We start from the raw sequence: 20,930 nt of genomic DNA on the forward strand, positions 1-20,930 counted from the left end.
AACCAAGCATACTTTTTAAAGAATGTAGAAGTGTTAGATAATGTTTCCTAGAAACACTTCTATCTATACAAGTTCATTCATAAATGTTTTAGACAACCTATCTTGACAACCTTTCACTGAATTTATTTGGAGGTGTTTTCATGGTGTGCATATGAAGTTTCTAAACTGCATGATTATGCAGGAATCCCTCACACAGAAGAAAAAGACAGAATAGAAAGATTTGCGTACAGCAGAAATTTGATACTGGACATAATAATAGAAAACATCTCAACAATACTGAGAGACGTTGCACTGTGGTGAAACTGTAAAGTAGGTGTAACACTGTGTAATGCTGTTTCAGATAGTATCTGTACTGTATGTGCGCTGCCTCCGTGCTGCAGAACATTTAAGCAAAAATATTTCACGACACTTCAAAAAGAGCTAGAGTAGCTGTATCATGTGGATGTAGTGTATCACAAACAGGCTCAAAGCCAGAACAACCAAACGTGATCAAACGTCAGGCCAAGGTGGAACTGATTCCTATCTTCTGTAACTTCTACAACACTGTCTAATAGAGACACATGAATGAAATGCAGTGTCATTAAAAACACTAATGATTTTTTTCATATTCTTCATTTTAAAAATTTAATATATTTACATCTGAATAAACTTTTAGGCATCGCGCTGACTGATTGATGCAGAATTCCCGTTGGACTGTTCCCATCACGACCCAGGTGATCAGTCTCTCGATAGCTTTTCCTCTGGTTCCTGCTCTCTGCTGACACTCCTAGCTCTAGCCACGTTCTCCATTCCATCTCTTTAAACAAATTCTTATAAATAGTTTAACCATGTGCATTTAGTTCAGTATTACCTGTTGCCTGTGTCCTTGTCTTTTGGGAAAATACTTTACACAAGTAATGGCTCAAAAGGATTCCTTTTTTTTTACTGTGCTGCAATTGATTACTGGATTATTTGTGCCATTAATTAGTGTCAACTAATTTTATTCAGTCTCCACATAGGATATGCTTGTGAAGATGGAATATGGGGGAGAGCAGAAGTGCGTTGAAGTTCCACAAAGGATGAATGAAGGACATGCATATGTATTGAAGAAATAAGTGATGAGAATGCTGTTATTTGCATTTACCAGCTCACCTATGTCAGACCTTTTGATAAACAAAATTCTAATGAAAGTGAGAACATGTACACTGTTACATCTTTCAGAAAATGTTTTGAAATTGTGGTGCACAGTTCAGAATAAATGTTTTTCAAAAACCATTGCATCTTTTTAGTAAATGTTTATTTCCAAAAGAAATTTCTAGAAGTTCAGAACAGTAAAATTCCCGCTTTTTAGAATTAATTAGAAGAAAACTCTTACGTAGTTAAACTAAAATACTCTTTTGAGAGTTATATATAAACTCTTAACACCAAGTGTTAAATGATCAACTCCAGACAGATTTGGTGTTTAACACTAAATCAGAGTTAACGTACCAACTCTCCAAAAAGAGTTAAATTAACACTCTCTGGTGTGGACCCATACAGACACTTTAATAGTGTTGAAATCAAATCCGACAGTGGTTAATTTGGACATGCTGGATTTGGAATCTACACAGTCACATCCATATCAATTTTAAATTCAATTCAATTTTTTTATAGAGTGCCAATCACAGTAACAGTCACCTCAAGGTGCTTTATTATTGTAAGGTATACTTACAAAGAAAAACCCAACATCAAATGACCCCCTATGAGCAAGCACTTTGGCGACAGTGGGAAGGAAAAACTCCTTTTAACAGAAGAAAACCTCCAGCAGAACCAGGCTCAGGGAGGGGCGGCCATCTGCTGCGACCGGTATTGGGGAGGGGGAGAAAACAGGATAAAGACATTCTGTGGAAGAGAGCCAGAGGTTAACAACAAGTACAATTCAGTGCAGAGAGGTCTATTAACACATAGTGGGTGAAGAAGAACACCCAGTGCATCATGGGAATCCCCCAGCAGCCTACGCCTAATGCTGGACATACACTGTGCGATTTTTGGCCCATTTTGAGCCGATTTTTCAGTCGTGCGACCGTTTTGGGGATCGACCCGAGTTTGGCCTTAATCGTGTGTCGTGCATCGTATACATGGGGTAACGAGAAGTGATTAACACCTCACGACCAGCTCCCGATCATCAAGTCGTTTGGTCGTAAGAAAATCAAACCTGTTTGAAATCCTGTCGGCCGTTGTGAGGGTGTCAACGCAGCGTCTCTCACTGCGCACGCGCAAACACAGAGATGAAAGCGAAAAGACAGAACAGCACGGCAGTGCAGCGTGTGATCCGGACACAAGCGATGGAGGCACAACTTGTAGAACTGCCAAGCTCATCCGAGCCTTTTCAATGTGGCCTCACAAAATTATCGCGACCACAACAACCGTGAAAATAGTGTAAAATTTTGTGTTATAACCTGAGGGCCCGGTGGCGCCAGTGTCCGGCAGCCTCGCCTCTGTCAGTGCGCCCCAGGGTGGCTGTGGCTACAATGTAGCTTGCCATCACCAGTGTGTGAATGTGTGTGTGAATGGGTGGATGACTGGATATGTAAAGCGCTTTGGGGTCCTTAGGGACTAGTAAAGCGCTATATAAATACAGGCCATTTACCATTTTACCATAACCTTCATGCTATGGACACACAGTGTGAGCACTCAGGTTGCAAATCAAAATCAAATCAAATCAAATCACTTTTATTGTCACATCACATGTGCAGGCACATGTGATGCACAGATTAGCACGGCCCGATGCACAGAGCATCGGGCCATATAGTATGAGACCCTGCATCGTGACCTACGAACTTCTAACCCCTACGAGTCAATCGGACAGTTTGAACAGGAGCTGAATAACACGACTGAAAAAATTGCACAGTGTATGCCCAACTTATGGCAGCAAAACCAAGGGAGGATTCAGGGTCACCTGAGTAGGCCATCAGCCTACTAAAAGGATACAGAAAAATCCCGTTGAAATAGTGTTAGTTGTCATCACGGGTGCTGGTGGACTCATTTGAACACCTCCGAAATTTGCAACGTGCAAGTATTCCTCTTCTTCCTCCAAATCATCTCGGGACCTTTTCCTCGAGCCTCCGGTTTCATGGTTGTCAGGCTCTTCATGGGCATCTTCAAAGACTTCATCACTACTGCTCTCAGAGTGATCATACACAGTTGAGCTGGTCCCCGAATCAGAGTTTGCGAGCCTGGATTTTTTGCTATTAGGCTCTTCTTCATCTCCATCTTCCTTTCTGGACCTTTTCGTGGATCCAACAGACAGCGGTACCTCATCAGCAATATTACCAAGATGAGGACAGCCCTCGCTATCAGTGTCACAGGCAGAGATGAAGTCAGAGTCATCATCAGAAAACTCCTCGCTCCATCTGATTCTTTTGTTTGCCTCCACATCTTCCACATCCATCTCTCTAGACCTCTTCCTGGATACACCTGCTGAGGATCCTCTTCTGGGACGTACGGGTGAACATCCTCACAGTCTTCAAATGCCTCATCAGAATCGTCATTTTCAATGCCGACAACAACAACAGCATTATGATCATCATGCAGTTCATTGTTGTCAACATTGGCATTATTGTCTCTCACATTAATATTGTGATTGTTGACATTGTTGACATTGCCGTCATTGACATTGTGAAAGTCAATATAGAAGACATCATATCGATCCTCTAATTCATCTAGTAGCTCAGTCAGCCTCCAAAAAAGGATATCATAGAGACTAACATAAAGTCTTTCCAGTAACCCCAGAATCCACCAACAGGTTCGTAAGCTGGCTCCTGATCTCCTCTTGGAAACATTTCTGGGTTAACCTGTCGGCCTGCAAGATCATTTTATCTTTTAATTAGCATTCATAAATATCTGCTGAAAATCAGTTTTTCATCAATTTTACGACTGAGTACATGTGCTTACCATTACGGTTATTTTGTGATCCATCTCCGCTTCCATCCATTTTGACTACAAGGAACAGAAAACAACAATGATCACTAAACAACTCAGAATGTTCAGCGAATTTGCTTTTTTGTGATAACTTTAGGCTACGTCCACACGTACACGGGCATTTTTGTAAACGGAAATTTTCCTTTTCGTTTAGAAAAAAATCCCGTCCACATGTGCAGTTTTGAAAAAATATCTCCGTCCACGTGTAAACCCTAAAAACAAAGTCAGGAACATGCCAAATCCTAACAGTGTAGAAATGTTGGCCAATCAGAAGTCTAGAAGCCTGGAGGAAAACCTCACAAAACCTTACATACTTCTGAAAGGTTTTTGTCTTTTTCTGGAAAGGCAGCTAATGTTGTGTTACTTTCAAGTGCCTTCATCATTTCAAATGTTAATAACTAAAGACAGCATTTTGGCTGGTATAGACTCACAACTTTGGAATGGACAAAATGCATATAACATGCATGAATGTAAATTTTTTAAATTACATTTATTGCAAACCGACGTCAGGATTTGTGTTGTGAGAGCGTCTGTGTTGAATGATGCTCACTCTGATGCCTCTGTCTTTCTAAATGGAGGGACAGTAACTGCGTGTGTTATGTAAGCATGTAAAAACTGCAGATACTAAGATTAACAGCAGAGCTTCTGTCACTCTAAGATATGATTAAGAACATTTTCTAATTTATGTATAATTTGTCAAATATTACAACAGCTGACAAATAGTTAAGTCTTCATTTGTTTTCCTGAATAATAGATCCACATCATCCTCTCTATGATGTAAAATATAGTCTAGACTTGCACAATGTAAAGTACATAAATACTGTCCTGGCAGGCAGGAAAATCAGGCTTTATATTTAAGTAAATGATCTTAAGTCTATAAAATGAAATTTGAGCTTACTTTAGTTCTTGGTAAGTTAAGGAGCAGTTAATCCTCAGGGAAATGTAGAAATTTCACTAAATAGTCGTCTTCCTTCATATGGTTGCAGTGTCTCTTCAGTTTTGTTTTCATATGCTGATGTTTTCATTCAAAACATGTTTAAATGCTGTGATGTCATTCTAGCATCATAGACTGCAGAATGTACATAGATTCTTTTTACATCAAGTTGTATGCACAGATTTTGATATCTTTTATATGGAGACAAAAAATACTTAAGACAGAAGTGAATCTTAAAAACTAAAGCAGTCAATGTGTGTTTTTTTTTTTATTCTAATAGTTACTGTAAAGTTCTACTCTAAGAGATTCATCTTGGCCTTTATGCAGGATTAAAGCTCAATAATGAGGACACACACAAAATATAATACATTTCTTTATGATTGTTAGGCAAAAACAAAGAGAACCCAAAGCTATCAGAACATATATCCACAGTCTTATTCTTGCTCTGCTCCCTAATTTTCCCTGGAGGCATCACTATGGCAACAAAACAACATGCATTAAATGACGTTCCAAACAACAACAACCAAACTGTTTTCAGTGCTTAATATTTAACATGTCTTCATTATAAACTGTATTTGTGCAAATCAGTGATGTTGATGTGCACAAGCTGGATTCAGACTTCGGAGGGTTAATCCAAAAATTTGGTTTACATTGTTGTTCATGACAGTGTAGATTTCTGACGTTTTGTGTACTTTAAGCATTTAACAATTTGATTATTTTCTAACAAAAAACAGTGTGAAACTCAAGCTACACTTGTCTTTGTAAATGAACTGCCCCATGTCGTGTAGCTTTCTGGATTTTATACTTATTGGGCTACATGTTTATTTATTACACAAGCTATACAGTACATAACATCAAAACTCACATGTTTTATCTAACTAAAGTGTTTAATTATGTGGGCTACAGACAATAATCAAGTTATGGACTCTATTTATATGAAAAATGTATATATTTACTGCATTTGAATCATTTTAACCATATGTAACCAACTGCGTATGTTTTTGAAATAAAAATAGAATATTTTGGAGAGTCTCCCCTCAAAGTCAGAACACTTTGGTGTTTGGTTAAATTGTGATTTTGAATCAGTTACAGGGGTTACTGTGATCATGAATGCTTTTCTCTCTATGTGTTAACACTGTCCAGGATATACCCTGCCTGTAGCCCTATGGCAGCTTTGATGGATGAATTGATGGATGGACGGTGCATAGCAGTCAGTTTTACAAATGTAACAAAGGAAAATACGACATTTAAAATGACAACAAAAATCCACATTATATCTAAATGACCATAAAGTTTATTGTGATAAACTGTGCAATACAAGCATGTAGTTGATGCAGTAACTGAGGACACAATGTTACTAAAACAGTAAAATCTCACACATTGTCTGTGACATACAGTTTGTTAATACTGAGTGGTTGTTGGAGCAGGAATCCTCAGAACCTGCAGCAAACTCCACAGATACCGGGGGTGCAGCAGCCACAGCAAAAGCGACACTTGATGCCACGCTTGTGTCTGCTGTTATACAGCGTCTGTGGGAAACACAAGAGACATGAGCACAGAGTTCATCTGCAGCAGCATCACTGCTCTTTATTTTCACCTGCTCTAACAAACACTTTCATTTAGCTGAAGTAATTTGGCCACCTTCACTCAGTTAGTGTTACTTACCTTCCATGAGTCCACTGATGCTTCCTCATGTGCTGCTGCTGGATAGTCCATGCTCATTGGCTCCTCCAGCTCCTGCTCCTGTTAATGAATTGAGTGCAGTAGAAACCACATTGTAGCACTGAAACAAACATTTGCAGCTTGTAAGATAATACACTTGGTTAAAGTCAAGTTCTTACTTCAGTGACTGGGACAGCAGAGCTCTGCTGGACACAATGAATGTGAGCACGACGGCCACTGCAACTGCAACACTGAACGTCTTCATCTTAGGAGGCTTTGAGAGGCTCAACTTGGACTCTTTCTCCTGGTCCGGATGATTGTTGTGAGCTGAGTCCTTCTGTCTAATGGTTAATGTGTGCAGAAGTGCTGATATTTATACTGATTTGGGCCCCTGCTGCCTCGTCACTCACAGCTCTTACTCTACCTGATTTCAGGAACATTGCAAAACTCCATATTTTCCTGTGCTATGAAATTCTGGGAATGGGAAATTCCTGAGGAACGAGAAAATCTGTACTTTTCTCAGTCGGCATGAACTTTGACCTTTTCTTCGGATGTTTAACTATATGGGTTTTCCCTGTCCTATTGATGCAAGCCTGTTCCCGACAGTAGCTGCTGTACTCTAAGTGACGAGGCAGCAGTGGAGCAAATGAGTATAAATGCCAGCAACTTCTCCCTCAGTCAACCATCACAAAGGAGCTGACAAGAGTCAACAAGAGAGTCAAAGGATCTGACCACCTTAAACCACTCAAACCTCCTGAAGATGAAGACGTTCAGTGTTGCAGTTGCAGTGGCCGTTGCACTCATGTGTATTTGCATTCAGCAGAGCTCTGCCACATTTGCTGAGGTTACAGACTGTGTTAAATTCATGTAATGTGCTTCTTCTGCATGAATTTGTTGTGAAGATGCTAAGATCTGTTTTCTTTCTCTACAGATAAGAGAACTGCAAGAGCTACAAGAGGCTGTGAGCAATGACAGTCCAGCTGCTGAACATCAGGAGGTATCAGCTGACTCATGGGTGGTGAGTTTAATTCAATAAATGAATGAAGACAGTAATTGTGAGATCTCTCAAATGCAGGAAGATGTTTAAAATAAACTGTGCACTCACAGCTTTACATAAAATCAGAAACAATGAAGTGACTTGCAGCTGAAGATAAACTCTCTGCTCTTCCCCTTATTCACACAGATGCCATACCACAGACAGAAGCGTGGCATTAAGTGTCGCTTTTGCTGCGGCTGCTGCAATGCTGGTGTCTGTGGATTGTGCTGCAGATTCTGAGAATATCTACCTGCGATTCTCACATCAACCACTAACTATAGACTGTTATACATGAAATGATTTGACTGCTTAGCATTTGTTAAAGTCTGACAGTGTTTCTTCATCTGGTCATCCTGCTGTAACAGTGAACAGTGTACCAAGCATTTGGAACTACAGTATGTTATTATATTAAAAAGTTCAGAGTCACTATACTACAACATGTGCTGTCTGTTTCTGTTTCTGTCTGACAAGAATTAAACATTAATGGAAACCAGTGACATGAAGCTCCTGATGTACAGTTTTGTGCTGATGTCAGTTAAGAGTTGTTGCCTCATACTCTTGCCCATGTCGTATGTGGTACAACCTGTTAATAGAGCCAAGCCATTGATAGCAAAAGTAAAGTGAGCATATTTTCCCATATTTGTAATTATAAGTAGGGAGCATCTCATCATCATTCAATTTTACACTAATTATGACAAAAATGCAGTAATGTACAATAGCTTTGAGCTGATGGACTGGTTCATTGGTTATTTGAAAGTTAAACCAAGCATACTTTTTTTTAAAGAATGTAGAAGTGTTAGATAATGTTTCCTAGAAACACTTTCTATACAAGTTCATTGATAAATGTTTTAGACAACCTTATCTTGACAACCTTTCACTGAATTTATTTGGAGGTGTTTTTCACGGTGTGCATATGAAGTTTCTAAACTGCATGATTAATGCAGGAATCCCTCACACAGAAGAAAAAGAGAGAATAGAAAGATTTGCGTACAGCAGAAATTTGATACTGGACATAATAATAGAAAACATCTCAACAATACTGAGAGACGTTGCACTGTGGTGAAACTGTAAAGTAGGTGTACACTGTGTATGCTGTTTCAGATAATATCTGTACTGTATGTGCGCTGCCTCCGTGCTGCAGAACATTTAAGCAAAAATATTTCACGACACTTCAAAAAAAAGCTAGAGTAGCTGTATCATGTGGATGTAGCGTATCACAAACAGGCTCAAAGCCAGAACAACCAAACGTGATCAAACGTCAGGCCAAGGTGGAACTGATTCCTATCTTCTGTAACTTCTACAACACTTTCCAATAGAGACACATGAATGAAATGCAGTGTCATTAAAAACACTAATGATTTTTTTCATATTCTTCATTTTAAAAATTTAATATATTTACATCTGAATAAACTTTTAGGCATCACGCTGACTGATTGATGCAGAATTCCCGTTGGACTGTTCCCATCACGACCCAGGTGATCAGTCTCTCGATAGCTTTTCCTCTGGTTCCTGCTCTCTGCTGACACTCCTAGCTCTAGCCACGTTCTCCATTCCATCTCTTTAAACAAATTCTTATAAATAGTTTAACCATGTGCATTTAGTTCAGTATTACCTGTTGCCTGTGTCCTTGTCTTTTGGGAAAATACTTTACACAAGTAATGGCTCAAAAAGGATTCCTTTTTTTTACTGTGCTGCAATTGATTACTGGATTATTTGTGCCATTAATTAGTGTCAACTAATTTTTATTCAGTCTCCACATAGGATATCCTTGTGAAGATGGAATATGGGGGAGAGCAGAAGTGCGTTGAAGTTCCACAAAGTGATGAATGAAGGACATGCATATTGTATTGAAGAAATAAGTGATGAGAATGCTGTTATTTGCATTTACCAGCTCACCTATGTCAGACCTTTTGATAAACAAAATTCTAATGAAAGTGAGAACATGTACACTGTTACATCTTTCAGAAAATGTTTTGAAATTGTGGTGCACAGTTCAGAATAAATGTTTTTCAAAAACCATTGCATCTTTTTAGTAAATGTTTATTTCCAAAAGAAATTTCTAGAAGTTCAGAACAGTAAAATTCCCGCTTTTTAGAATTAATTAGAAGAAAACTCTTACGTAGTTAAACTAAAATACTCTTTTGAGAGTTAATATATAAACTCTTAACACCAAGTGTTAAATTATCAACTCCAGACAGATTTGGTGTTTAACACTAAATCAGAGTTAACGTACCAACTCTCCAAAAGAGTTAAATTAACACTCTCTGGTGTGGACCCATACAGACACTTTAATAGTGTTGAAATCAAATCCGACAGTGTTAATTTGGACATGCTGGATTGGGAATCTACACAGTCACATCCATTCAATTTTAAATTCAATTCAATTTTTTATAGAGTGCCAAATCACAGTAACAGTCACCTCAAGGTGCTTTATATTGTAAGGTATACTTACAAAGAAAAACCCAACAATCAAATGACCCCCTATGAGCAAGCACTTTGGCGACAGTGGGAAGGAAAAACTCCCTTTAACAGGAAGAAACCTCCAGCAGAACCAGGCTCAGGGAGGGGCGGCCATCTGCTGCGACCGGTTGGGGAGGGGGAAGGAAAACAGGATAAAGACATTCTGTGGAAGAGAGCCAGAGGTTAACAACAAGTACAATTCAGTGCAGAGAGGTCTATTAACACATAGTGGGTGAAGAAGAAACACCCAGTGCATCATGGGAATCCCCCAGCAGCCTACGCCTAATGTTGGACATACACTGTGCGATTTTTGGCCCATTTTGAGCCGATTTTTCAGTCGTGCGACCGTTTTGGGGATCGACCCGAGTTTGGCCTTAATCGTGTGTCGTGCATCGTATACATGGGGTAACGAGAAGTGATTAACACCTCACGACCAGCTCCCGATCATCAGTCGTTTGGTCGTAAGAAAATCAAACCTGTTTGAAATCCTGTCGGCCGTTGTGAGGGTGTCAACGCAGCGTCTCTCACTGCGCACGCGCAAACACAGAGATGAAAGCGAAAAGACAGAACAGCACGGCAGTGCAGCGTGTGATCCGGACACAAGCGATGGAGGCACAACTTGTAGAACTGCCAAGCTCATCCGAGCCTTTTCGATGTGGCCTCACAAAATTATCGCGACCACAACAATCGTGAAAATAGTGTAAAATTTTGTGTTATAACCTGAGGGCCCGGTGGCGCCAGTGTCCGGCAGCCTCGCCTCTGTCAGTGCGCCCCAGGGTGGCTTTGGCTACAATGTAGCTTGCCATCACCAGTGTGTGAATGTGTGTGTGAATGGGTGGATGACTGGATATGTAAAGCGCTTTGGGGTCCTTAGGGACTAGTAAAGCACTATATAAATACAGGCCATTTACCATTTTACCATAACCTTCATGCTATGGACACACAGTGTGAGCACTCAGGTTGCACAGAGCATCGGGCCGTATAGTATGAGACCCTGCATCGTGACCTACGAACTTCTAACCCTATTGAGTCAATCGGACAGTTTGAACAGGAGCTGAATAACACGACTGAAAAAATTGCACAGTGTATGCCCAACTTATGGCAGCAAAACCAAGGGAGGATTCAGGGTCACCTGAGTAGGCCATCAGCCTACTAAAAGGATACAGAAAAATCCCGTTGAAATAGTGTTAGTTGTCATCACGGGTGCTGGTGGACTCATTTGAACACCTCCGAAATTTGCAAACGCGCAAGTATTCCTCTTCTTCCTCCAAATCATCTCGGGACCTTTTCCTCGAGCCTCCGGTTTCATGGTTGTCAGGCTCTTCATGGGCATCTTCAAAGACTTCATCACTACTGCTCTCAGAGTGATCATACACAGTTGAGCTGGTCCCGAATCAGAGTTTGCGAGCCTGGATTTTTTGCTATTAGGCTCTTCTTCATCTCCATCTTCCTTTCTGGACCTTTTCGTGGATCCAACAGACAGCGGTACCTCATCAGCAATATTACCAAGATGAGGACAGCCCTCGCTATCAGTGTCACAGGCAGAGATGAAGTCAGAGTCATCATCAGAAAACTCCTCGCTCCATCTGATTCTTTTGTTTGCCTCCACATCTTCCACATCCATCTCTCTAGACCTCTTCCTGGATACACCTGGCTGAGGATCCTCTTCTGGGACGTACGGGTGAACATCCTCACAGTCTTCAAATGCCTCATCAGAATCGTCATTTTCAATGCCGACAACAACAACAGCATTATGATCATCATGCAGTTCATTGTTGTCAACATTGGCATTATTGTCTCTCACATTAATATTGTGATTGTTGACATTGTTGACATTGCCGTCATTGACATTGTGAAAGTCAATATAGAAGACATCATATCTATCCTCTAATTCATCTAGTAGCTCAGTCAGCCTCCAAAAAAGGATATCATAGAGACTAACATAAAGTCTTTCCAGTAAACCCCAGAATCCACCAACAGGTTCGTAAGCTGGCTCCTGATCTCCTCTTGGAAACATTTCTGGGTTAACCTGTCGGCCTGCAAGATCATTTTATCTTTTAATTAGCATTCATAATATCTGCTGAAAATCAGTTTTTCATCAATTTTAACGACTGAGTACATGTGCTTACCATTACGGTTATTTTGTGATCCATCTCCGCTTCCATCCATTTTGACTACAAGGAACAGAAAACAACAATGATCACTAAACAACTCAGAATGTTCAGCGAATTTGCTTTTTTGTGATAACTTTAGGCTACGTCCACACGTACACGGGCATTTTTGTAAACGGAAATTTTCCTTTTTCGTTTAGAAAAAATCCCGTCCACATGTGCAGTTTTGAAAAAATATCTCCGTCCACGTGTAAACCCTAAAAAACAAAGTCAGGAACATGCCAAATCCTAACAGTGTAGAAATGTTGGCCAATCAGAAGTCTAGAAGCCTGGGAGGAAAACCTCACAAACCTTACATACTTCTGAAAGGTTTTTGTCTTTTTCTGGAAAGGCAGCTAATGTTGTGTTACTTTCAAGTGCCTTCATCATTTCAAATGTTAATAACTAAAGACAGCATTTTGGCTGGTATAGACTCACAACTTTGGAATGGACAAAATGCATATAACATGCATGAATGTAAATTTTTTAAATTACATTTATTGCAAACCGACGTCAGGATTTGTGTTGTGAGAGCGTCTGTGTTGAATGATGCTCACTCTGATGCCTCTGTCTTTCTAAATGGAGGGACAGTAACTGCGTGTGTTTATGTAAGCATGTAAAAACTGCAGATACTAAGATTAACAGCAGAGCTTCTGTCACTCTAAGATATGATTAAGAACATTTTCTAATTTATGTATAATTTGTCAAATATTACAACAGCTGACAAATAGTTAAGTCTTCATTTGTTTTCCTGAATAATAGATCCACATCATCCTCTCTATGATGTAAAATATAGTCTAGACTTGCACAATGTAAAGTACATAAATACTGTCCTGGCAGGCAGGAAAATCAGGCTTATATTTAAGTAAATGATCTTAAGTCTATAACCAAATGAAATTTGAGCTTACTTTAGTTCTTGGTAAGTTACAGAGCAGTTAATCCTCAGGGAAATGTAGAAATTTCACTAAATAGTCGTCTTCCTTCATACGGTTGCAGTGTCTCTTCAGTTTTGTTTTCATATGCTGATGTTTTCATTCAAAACATGTTTTAAATGCTGTGATTGCCATTCTAGCATCATAGACTGCAGAATGTACATAGATTCTTTTTACATCAAGGTTGTATGCACAGATTTTGATATCTTTTATATGGAGACAAAAAATACTTAAGACAGAAGTGATCTTAAAAACTAAAGCAGTCAATGTGTGGTTTTTTTTTATTCTAATAGTTACTGTAAAGTTCTACTCTAAGAGATTCATCTTGGCCTTTATGCAGGATTAAAGCTCAATAATGAGGACACACACAAATATAATACATTTCTTTATGATTGTTAGGCAAAAAACAAAGAGAACCCAAAGCTATCAGAACATATATCCACAGTCTTATTCTTGCTCTGCTCCCTAATTTTTCCCTGGAGGCATCACTATGGCAACAAAACAACATGCATTAAATGACGTTCCAAACAACAACAACCAAACTGTTTTCAGTGCTTAATATTTAACATGTCTTCATTATAAACTGTATTTGTGCAAATCAGTGATGTTGATGTGCACAAGCTGGATTCAGACTTCGGAGGGTTAATCCAAAAATTTAGTTTACATTGTTGTTCATGACAGTGTAGATTTCTGACGTTTTGTTGTACTTTAAGCATTTAACAATTTGATTATTTTCTAACAAAAAACAGTGTGAAACTCAAGCTACACTGTCTTTGTAAATGAACTGCCCATGTCGTGTAGCTTTCTGGATTTTATACTTATTGGGCTACATGTTTATTTATTACACAGGCTATACAGTACATAACATCAAAACTCACATGTTTTATCTAACTAAAGTGTTTAATTATGTGGGCTACAGACAATAATCAAGTTATGGACTCTATTTATATGAAAAATGTATATATTTACTGCATTTGAATCATTTTAACCATATGTAACCAACTGCGTATGTGTTTGAAATAAAATAGAATATTTTAGAGAGTCTCCCCTCAAAGTCAGAACACTTTGGTGTTTGGTTTAAATTGTGATTTTGAATCAGTTACAGGGGTTACTGTGATCATGAATGCTTTTCTCTCTATGTGTTAACACCAGTGTTGGGTAAGTTACTTTAAATTAGTAACTTAGTTACATTACTAGTTACTTCTATCAAAAAGTAACTCAGTTACTTCTAGTTACTCGTTACTTTCAAAGTAACTAGTTACTAGGGAAAGTAACTTTGGTTTTACTCAGACTTCTCTTGTTAATGTGTTGCTAACTGGATACCCAGCAAGACTGCCAGTCTTCTAGCTTGCTTACTTGCCACAAGTGCACTGTGCCACCTACCAAAGGAAAAAATAATGTGCATATTTCCACGATAGAAATCCCACGCCTGGACCGTTGTTGACCGCCGCCATGATTCTAGCCTACGTCACAGCGTCACGTGCGCTTTTTACATCCAACACAAAAACTGCAGTCGTGGTGCTTTGATTGTACTCAGAACTCAGAAATTCTGCCTTCTGAATAGGAAGATGTAGGTAACACCAGACTGCAGATGAGCTGCATACAGGGCTGGACTGGGACAAAAAAATCAGCCCGGGCATTTTGACTTGAGACCGGCCCACCATTATAGCAAAAATCATAAAGCCTTTGAATGAAAACAAACACTGTTGTGACAGTGATGTATCACTGTCTTGATGGTATATATGTATCAATCAATCAATCGTTTGTTGTAAGACTCAGATAATTATTTATTAAAAGCTAGACATTTGAAATGAGAATAAGAAAGTATTTCCTTGTGCCCCCCTTTCCCTTTTAATGCCCTACCTGGCCCCCTGGCAACACTTTGCTAGATCCGCCCCTGCACAGTTACCAGCTGTCAGCTACTTAGAAAAGGATCCTGGTGTTATTTGTCTCTCAGAAACAGTTCATAACTTCAACTCATTCATGTCATCTAAAGGGAAAACCTGTTTCTCCATCACCTGTTCAGCTCTGATGATCCAGTAAGGACATCTCCTGGTTTCATCTTCATGTTTCCCTCTCACCAGATAACCAAACGATATCATGACCAGCAGCTTACAGATGTGGCTCCAGCAAACATCAGCTGATACTAGAAATTAATATTAAATAATTCTAACAACAGCTGACCAAACGTGCTGCTGTTGTTTAACGCGACATCCGCTGGTTTCCTCTTTCTGGCGCAAAGTGGGCGATAAATAAACAAGAGGGAAAAGCCGATCAGCTGATCATTGATCAGTTTCATGATTGAAGTAGCAGCAGGAGAGGGGGAGGGGAGAGAATGAGAGGCAGCTGTGCAGCAAAGAATAACTCCAGCTTTGTGTCTTTTTCATTGTAGCTGAAGTCCGGGACAAACTGTTCCTTTTCACCTCAATACGAATTGCGTAATAATTTCCTCTGAATACGAGACGATTCCGTTTTTTAGAGAACGGTTGGCAACTCTAATAATTAACCTATGAACAAAGTAAAGTTCAACATCATTAACATCATAGCACCCACCCAGCTGTATAGAAACCCCGTCATGCTAGCTAGCACGCAGTACGAAAAAGTCAGCATAACGAAAATAAACTCCACCTAAACTTGGTTTATATCTGACCCAGATAGACTGCAGGTCATAACGTCTTACCTGAAGTTCAGTTCACCTGACACTCGGACTAGCGGCCGCTTCGGGTCTCTCCTCCTCCTGCCTCCCCTTTCCCTCCTCCACCTGCTGGCCTCCACCACTTGCTAATGTTACTGAATCTGTGGAAGCTCCGCGATAGCCACCACACGAAGTAACGAGTAACGACCCTATCTAAATCCCAGTAACGAGTAACGCGTTCCTGATTTTGGCATAATAACTAGTTACCATGCTCGTTACCACAATAATAACGTAGTTACTGTAACGCGTTACTTAATAACGCATTAGTCCCAACACTGGTTAACACTGTCCGGGATATACCCTGCCTGTAGCCCTATGGCAGCTTTGATGGATGAATTGATGGATGGACGGTGCATAGCAGTCAGTTTTACAAATGTAACAAAGGAAAATACGACATTTAAAATGACAACAAAAATCCACATTATATCTAAATGACCATAAAGTTTATTGTGATAAACTGTGTAATACAAGCATGTAGTTGATGCAGTAACTGAGGACACAATGTGACTAAAACAGTAAAATCTCACACATTGTCTGTGACATACAGTTTGTTAATACTGAGTGGTTGTTGGAGCAGGAATCCTCAGAACCTGCAGCAAACTCCACAGATACCGGGGGTGCAGCAGCCACAGCAAAAGCGACACTTGATGCCACGCTTGTGTCTGCTGTTATACAGCGTCTGTGGGAAACACAAGAGACATGAGCACAGAGTTCATCTGCAGCAGCATCACTGCTCTTTATTTTCACCTGCTCTAACAAACACTTTCATTTAGCTGAAGTAATTTGGCCACATTCACTCAGTTAGTGTTACTTACCTTCCATGAGTCCACTGATGCTTCCTCATGTGCTGCTGCTGGATAGTCCATGCTCATTGGCTCCTCCAGCTCCTGCTCCTGTTAATGAATTGAGTGCAGTAGAAACCACATTGTAGCACTGAAACAAACATTTGCAGCTTGTAAGCTAATACACTTGGTTAAAGTCAAGTTCTTACTTCAGTGACTGGGACAGCAGAGCTCTGCTGGACACAAATGAATGTGAGCACGACGGCCACTGCAACTGCAACACTGAACGTCTTCATCTTAGGAGGCTTTGAGAGGCTCAACTTGGACTCTTTCTCCTGGTCCGGATATTGTTTGTGAGCTGAGTCCTTCTGTCTGATGGTTAATGTGTGCAGAAGTGCTGATATTTATACTGATTTGGGCCCCTGCTGCCTCGTCACTACACAGCTCTACCTAACTCTACACAGTAAAAAATGGAGTGTCAATATGTCAGAGTAAACCTATTTTAACCTAGATAGAGTATTTACAACTCTATGAGGAGTAAACCAGCTCTAACATCAGAGTTAAAAGTCATTGTAAGTTTGTTAGTCACGCAGTGAAGACTTCACTCCAAACAGTGTTGATTATTACAGTCCCGCAGGGCGTGTGTGGCCTCAGAGCTCTAATGCGCAGGGGAATTTCTCCGAAGAGCTGCCACAGTCAGGTAAGTGAAGTTAACATTCCCATACTGGTAACATGTTTAAAAGGTATTTTTAAACTAAGTAGCTCTTTATAGTTTTTCACTGATGTCGAGTGAGGACATGTTAGCAGCATTACCCATAGGTTTAATGGCATTCCAGTAGCTACATGCTAGCAGTTGCTAAAAGTTAAGATGTTCGTTATCTTATCACTGCGTTAATATGAACCTAAAACATTTAACTATGTATTTCTTCGAATGCTGTCTAAATAATATCATTGTCACATGTCAAATCGCACAGTTTGAACAACTAAATTTACCGTTATATCAGTAAACTATAATCGCTAATTAGCTTACATAAGCGAACATACTTTCAGAAAAAGTGGGTAACATTACCATAAAGTTAACTTTACTGGTTATATTATTTTAAGCAAATGCCAAAGGCATACACTACTTTAGAGTTTGCTCTTATTTAGTAAGAAATATGTATTTTGTGTAAATTAACTGATAGCAATGTTAATGACATGTTAAGTAATATTAAGTAATGTTCCTATTTTATAGAAAGGTTTAAGAGTACGCAAAAACCAAATCTCTGAGAGATGCAACCAGAGATGGATGAGAAACACACTAGAGGCTGAGCTGACAGAATAACATGGGTAAGAATCAAAATGTAAGATATAAAGAAACATTTTAAACATTGTATTATTTTTAATTGTGATGTTTAATGCCAATTATTGAATTTATACATTAGGACATCTCCCCCTAAAAGCGTAAGAGTGATGTATGCGCAGGGCATTGTTGCTCTGTCTCCATATCTGGAAGACCCATATTTACAACATGGATATGTAAGTAAAGGGAACTTTTCGACATTAAATACATAATTGCCCTCAGAAATGTTTATAACATAGTCCTTCTTCGTTTATTTAATTACATAGAAACATTACTACGATCCAGAGAGCAGTTTCAGGAATACATTGCATGGCGGTTGAAGACCAGTCAAAGAAAAGCTGTGGAGGAAAGAAGCATTACAGATAGAACAAGATTTCCGACTCCTGTTTTGTGAGGTCACTGGGAGCAAATTCTTGGAGAGGGGGCTCACCAATCTCAAAGCAAAGGTTGTAAAGGAAAGTCATGGACTTGTCCCCACCTCAGAGCTCTTAGAGTTATGTGCAATGCTGAGTCAGGTACTGAAGTTGAGAATGGCATGATTGTGACTGTTTTTATTTGCCATTGTTGGTTATATAGGTAATTCTGTCAATTCAATGTATTTTTGGAATAATTCTTTGTTTATTCGTCTGTAGGCTGGGACAGTGACTTGTCTACTATCTTGCTGCTGCTACATCTGCTACCACCATCTGCACAAGGGCGAAAGAGACCAGGAAAGATGTCTGCATCTCAAGCTGTCAATAACCTCATCAAATTCCCAAAGGTATGTTGTTTAAAATATACTTTCCATCACCTCTATTTTCATGGACAGTGAGTTGAGCTAATCTACTGTCAGAGGATAGTCACTTAATACTGTTGTTTAATGTGTTGTTGTAGGCTGGAACCAGTGTACAGCAGCATCTAGGCAACATCACCCGAAGCAGTCAGCCCTACCATCTTACTCAGGGATCCACAAGAAGCAGCATTCACACCTTCATTGTGATTGAGAAGCATGCACTTCCATGTAAAGCGAGAGGTTCAGTAGGAGCCCTTGATGAACTCTTTAGGGCCCATTATGTCTTTGGTACATCATACAGTTCATCCCTGACCAACTTTGTTACTTTTCTGCAACTACGACATTGGGGAAATGTCATATTGCTTTCTCTAGTGAGCATCATAGAACTGTGAATTGTAAAGGTTTGTTACGTTAATTAAATGACACTGAATTGAGAAACATAATAAATGCTGTTACTTTAACCTGTATATTTGTTGTTATTTCCATAATGCAGGATAGATCACAGTTATTTAGTAATATAGCATCATAAGATGAATATGAAAAATCACACTACAGAGAAATAAAATGATATATTATTACACATCAGAGTGTTATTATTAAACTAAACTTGGAGTAAAAATAGCTCTATAAAGTGTAATCAAATTACTCTGAACAGTGTGAATAACCCTCAGTGTTAAATATTTTTACACATTTTGTTGTTAATTTTTACACTAAATTGAGTACAATTAACACTGAAAAGTTAACACTGGCCATAGAGTAAATTTAACTCTAATTTTGAGTGGGACCAAATGTTATCTGAAGCAGAGTTAAAATCAACTCTGTAAGTGTAAAATTGACACTTGGTTTTTTACTGTGTACCTGATTTCAGGAACATTGCAAAACTCCATATTTTCCTGTGCTATGAAATTCTGGGAATGGGAAATTCCTGAGGAACGAGAAAATCTGTACTTTTCTCAGTCGGCATGAACTTTGACCTTCGGATGTTTAACTATATGGGTTTTCCCTGTCCTATTGATGCAAGCCTGTTCCCGACAGTAGCTGCTGTACTCTAAGTGACGAGGCAGCAGTGGAGCAAATGAGTATAAATACCAGCACCTTTTCCCTCAGTCAACCATCACAAAGGAGCTGACAAGAGTCAACAAGAGAGTCAAAGGATCTGACCACCTTAAACCACTCAAACCTCCTGAAGATGAAGACGTTCAGTGTTGCAGTTGCAGTGGCCGTTGCACTCATGTGTATTTGCATTCAGCAGAGCTCTGCCACATTTGCTGAGGTTACAGACTGTGTTAAATTCATGTAATGTGCTTCTTCTGCATGAATTTGTTGTGAAGATGCTAAGATCTGTTTTCTTTCTCTACAGGTACGAGAACTGCAAGAGCTACAAGAGGCTGTGAGCAATGACAGTCCAGCTGCTGAACATCAGGAGGTATCAGCTGACTCATGGGTGGTGAGTTTAATTCAATAAATGAATGAAGACAGTAATTGTGAGATCTCTCAAATGCAGGAAGATGTTTAAAATAGTCTGTGCACTCACAGCTTTACATAAAATTAGAAACAATGAAGTGACTTGCAGCTGAAGATAAACTCTCTGCTCTTCTCCTCTTTCACACAGATGCCATACCACAGACAGAAGCGTGGCATTAAGTGTCGCTTTTGCTGCGGCTGCTGCAATGCTGGTGTCTGTGGATTGTGCTGCAGATTCTGAGAATATCTACCTGCGATTCTCACATCAACCACTAACTATAGACTGTTATACATGAAATGATTTGACTGCTTAGCATTTGTTAAAGTCTGACAGTGTTTCTTCATCTGGTCATCCTGCTGTAACAGTGAACAGTGTACCAAGCATTTGGAACTACAGTATGTTATTATATTAAAAAGTTCAGAGTCACTATACTACAACATGTGCTGTCTGTTTCTGTTTCTGTCTGACAAGAATTAAACATTAATGGAAACCAGTGACATGAAGCTCCTGATGTACAGTTTTTGTGCTGATGTCAGTTAAGAGTTGTTGCCTCATACTCTTGCCCATGTCGTATGTGGTACAACCTGTTAATAGAGCCAAGCCATTGATAGCAAAAGTAAAGTGAGCATATTTTCCCATATTTGTAATTATAAGTAGGGAGCATCTCATCATCATTCAATTTTACCACTAATTTGACAAAAATGCAGTAATGTACAATAGCTTTGAGCTGATGGACTGGTTCATTGGTTATTTGAAAGTTA

General features: G+C 39.4%; 4 protein-coding genes, 1 long non-coding RNA gene and 1 pseudogene across 7 annotated transcripts; 2 read left to right on the plus strand and 4 right to left on the minus strand.

The window, feature by feature from the left end:
- Nucleotides 1-3,742: 3,742 nt before the first annotated feature.
- Nucleotides 3,743-4,885, minus strand: LOC120732075. Its single transcript, XR_005695511.1, has 3 exons — nt 4,838-4,885; nt 3,913-3,957; nt 3,743-3,820 (listed from the first exon to the last, which is right to left on the minus strand). It is a non-coding gene; the product is annotated as an uncharacterized LOC120732075 (long non-coding RNA).
- Nucleotides 4,886-6,199: 1,314 nt separating this feature from the next.
- Nucleotides 6,200-6,869, minus strand: LOC120732073 (annotated as a pseudogene).
- Nucleotides 6,870-7,209: 340 nt separating this feature from the next.
- LOC120732072 (hepcidin-like) lies at nt 7,210-7,839 on the plus strand. The gene is made up of 3 exons (XM_040029420.1): nt 7,210-7,379; nt 7,467-7,553; nt 7,719-7,839. The coding sequence occupies exons 1-3, from the start codon at nt 7,296-7,298 to the stop codon at nt 7,809-7,811; spliced, it is 264 nt and encodes an 87-aa protein (XP_039885354.1). The 5' UTR covers nt 7,210-7,295; the 3' UTR covers nt 7,812-7,839.
- A 3,157-nt stretch (nt 7,840-10,996) lies between these two features.
- On the minus strand, nt 10,997-15,842 carry LOC120732076. Of its 3 annotated transcripts, none has more exons than XM_040029423.1 (3): nt 15,794-15,842; nt 12,161-12,205; nt 10,997-12,068 (listed from the first exon to the last, which is right to left on the minus strand). In XM_040029423.1, the coding sequence occupies exons 2-3, from the start codon at nt 12,198-12,200 to the stop codon at nt 11,176-11,178; spliced, it is 933 nt and encodes a 310-aa protein (XP_039885357.1). In that variant the 5' UTR covers nt 12,201-12,205; nt 15,794-15,842; the 3' UTR covers nt 10,997-11,175. The 3 variants fall into 3 exon arrangements, with proteins under 3 accessions (XP_039885357.1, XP_039885358.1, XP_039885356.1); XM_040029424.1 differs by lacking the exon at nt 15,794-15,842 and adding an exon at nt 15,132-15,183; XM_040029422.1 differs by lacking the exon at nt 15,794-15,842 and adding an exon at nt 13,090-13,209.
- Nucleotides 15,843-16,234: 392 nt separating this feature from the next.
- On the minus strand, nt 16,235-16,934 carry LOC120732078 (hepcidin-like). Its single transcript, XM_040029425.1, has 3 exons — nt 16,800-16,934; nt 16,624-16,701; nt 16,235-16,487 (listed from the first exon to the last, which is right to left on the minus strand). The coding sequence occupies exons 1-3, from the start codon at nt 16,884-16,886 to the stop codon at nt 16,392-16,394; spliced, it is 261 nt and encodes an 86-aa protein (XP_039885359.1). The 5' UTR covers nt 16,887-16,934; the 3' UTR covers nt 16,235-16,391.
- A 2,868-nt stretch (nt 16,935-19,802) lies between these two features.
- Nucleotides 19,803-20,827, plus strand: LOC120732074 (hepcidin-like). The gene is made up of 3 exons (XM_040029421.1): nt 19,803-19,977; nt 20,065-20,151; nt 20,317-20,827. The coding sequence occupies exons 1-3, from the start codon at nt 19,894-19,896 to the stop codon at nt 20,407-20,409; spliced, it is 264 nt and encodes an 87-aa protein (XP_039885355.1). The 5' UTR covers nt 19,803-19,893; the 3' UTR covers nt 20,410-20,827.
- Nucleotides 20,828-20,930: the final 103 nt, after the last annotated feature.

The sequence above is a fragment of the Simochromis diagramma genome, unplaced genomic scaffold (assembly GCF_900408965.1).
Source record: "Simochromis diagramma unplaced genomic scaffold, fSimDia1.1 OVJJ01000647.1, whole genome shotgun sequence".
Taxonomy (NCBI): Eukaryota; Metazoa; Chordata; class Actinopteri; order Cichliformes; family Cichlidae; genus Simochromis; species Simochromis diagramma.

Excerpts from the sequence above, each read along its gene's own strand:
- LOC120732078 (XM_040029425.1), bottom strand. The coding sequence starts at position 16,886 with ATGAAGACGTTCAGTGTTGCAGTTGCAGTGGCCGTCGTGCTCACATTC. Across the intron at positions 16,702-16,799 it reads CTGCTGTCCCAGTCACTGAA|GAGCAGGAGCTGGAGGAGCC; the intron begins GTAAGAACTTGA and ends ATTCATTAACAG. Across the intron at positions 16,488-16,623 it reads CATCAGTGGACTCATGGAAG|ACGCTGTATAACAGCAGACA; the intron begins GTAAGTAACACT and ends TGTTTCCCACAG.
- LOC120732072 (XM_040029420.1), top strand. The coding sequence starts at position 7,296 with ATGAAGACGTTCAGTGTTGCAGTTGCAGTGGCCGTTGCACTCATGTGT. Across the intron at positions 7,380-7,466 it reads GCTCTGCCACATTTGCTGAG|ATAAGAGAACTGCAAGAGCT; the intron begins GTTACAGACTGT and ends CTTTCTCTACAG. Across the intron at positions 7,554-7,718 it reads TATCAGCTGACTCATGGGTG|ATGCCATACCACAGACAGAA; the intron begins GTGAGTTTAATT and ends TTATTCACACAG.
- LOC120732074 (XM_040029421.1), top strand. The coding sequence starts at position 19,894 with ATGAAGACGTTCAGTGTTGCAGTTGCAGTGGCCGTTGCACTCATGTGT. Across the intron at positions 19,978-20,064 it reads GCTCTGCCACATTTGCTGAG|GTACGAGAACTGCAAGAGCT; the intron begins GTTACAGACTGT and ends CTTTCTCTACAG. Across the intron at positions 20,152-20,316 it reads TATCAGCTGACTCATGGGTG|ATGCCATACCACAGACAGAA; the intron begins GTGAGTTTAATT and ends TCTTTCACACAG.
- LOC120732076 (XM_040029423.1), bottom strand. The coding sequence starts at position 12,200 with ATGGATGGAAGCGGAGATGGATCACAAAATAACCGTAATG. Across the intron at positions 12,069-12,160 it reads ATCACAAAATAACCGTAATG|GCCGACAGGTTAACCCAGAA; the intron begins GTAAGCACATGT and ends ATGATCTTGCAG.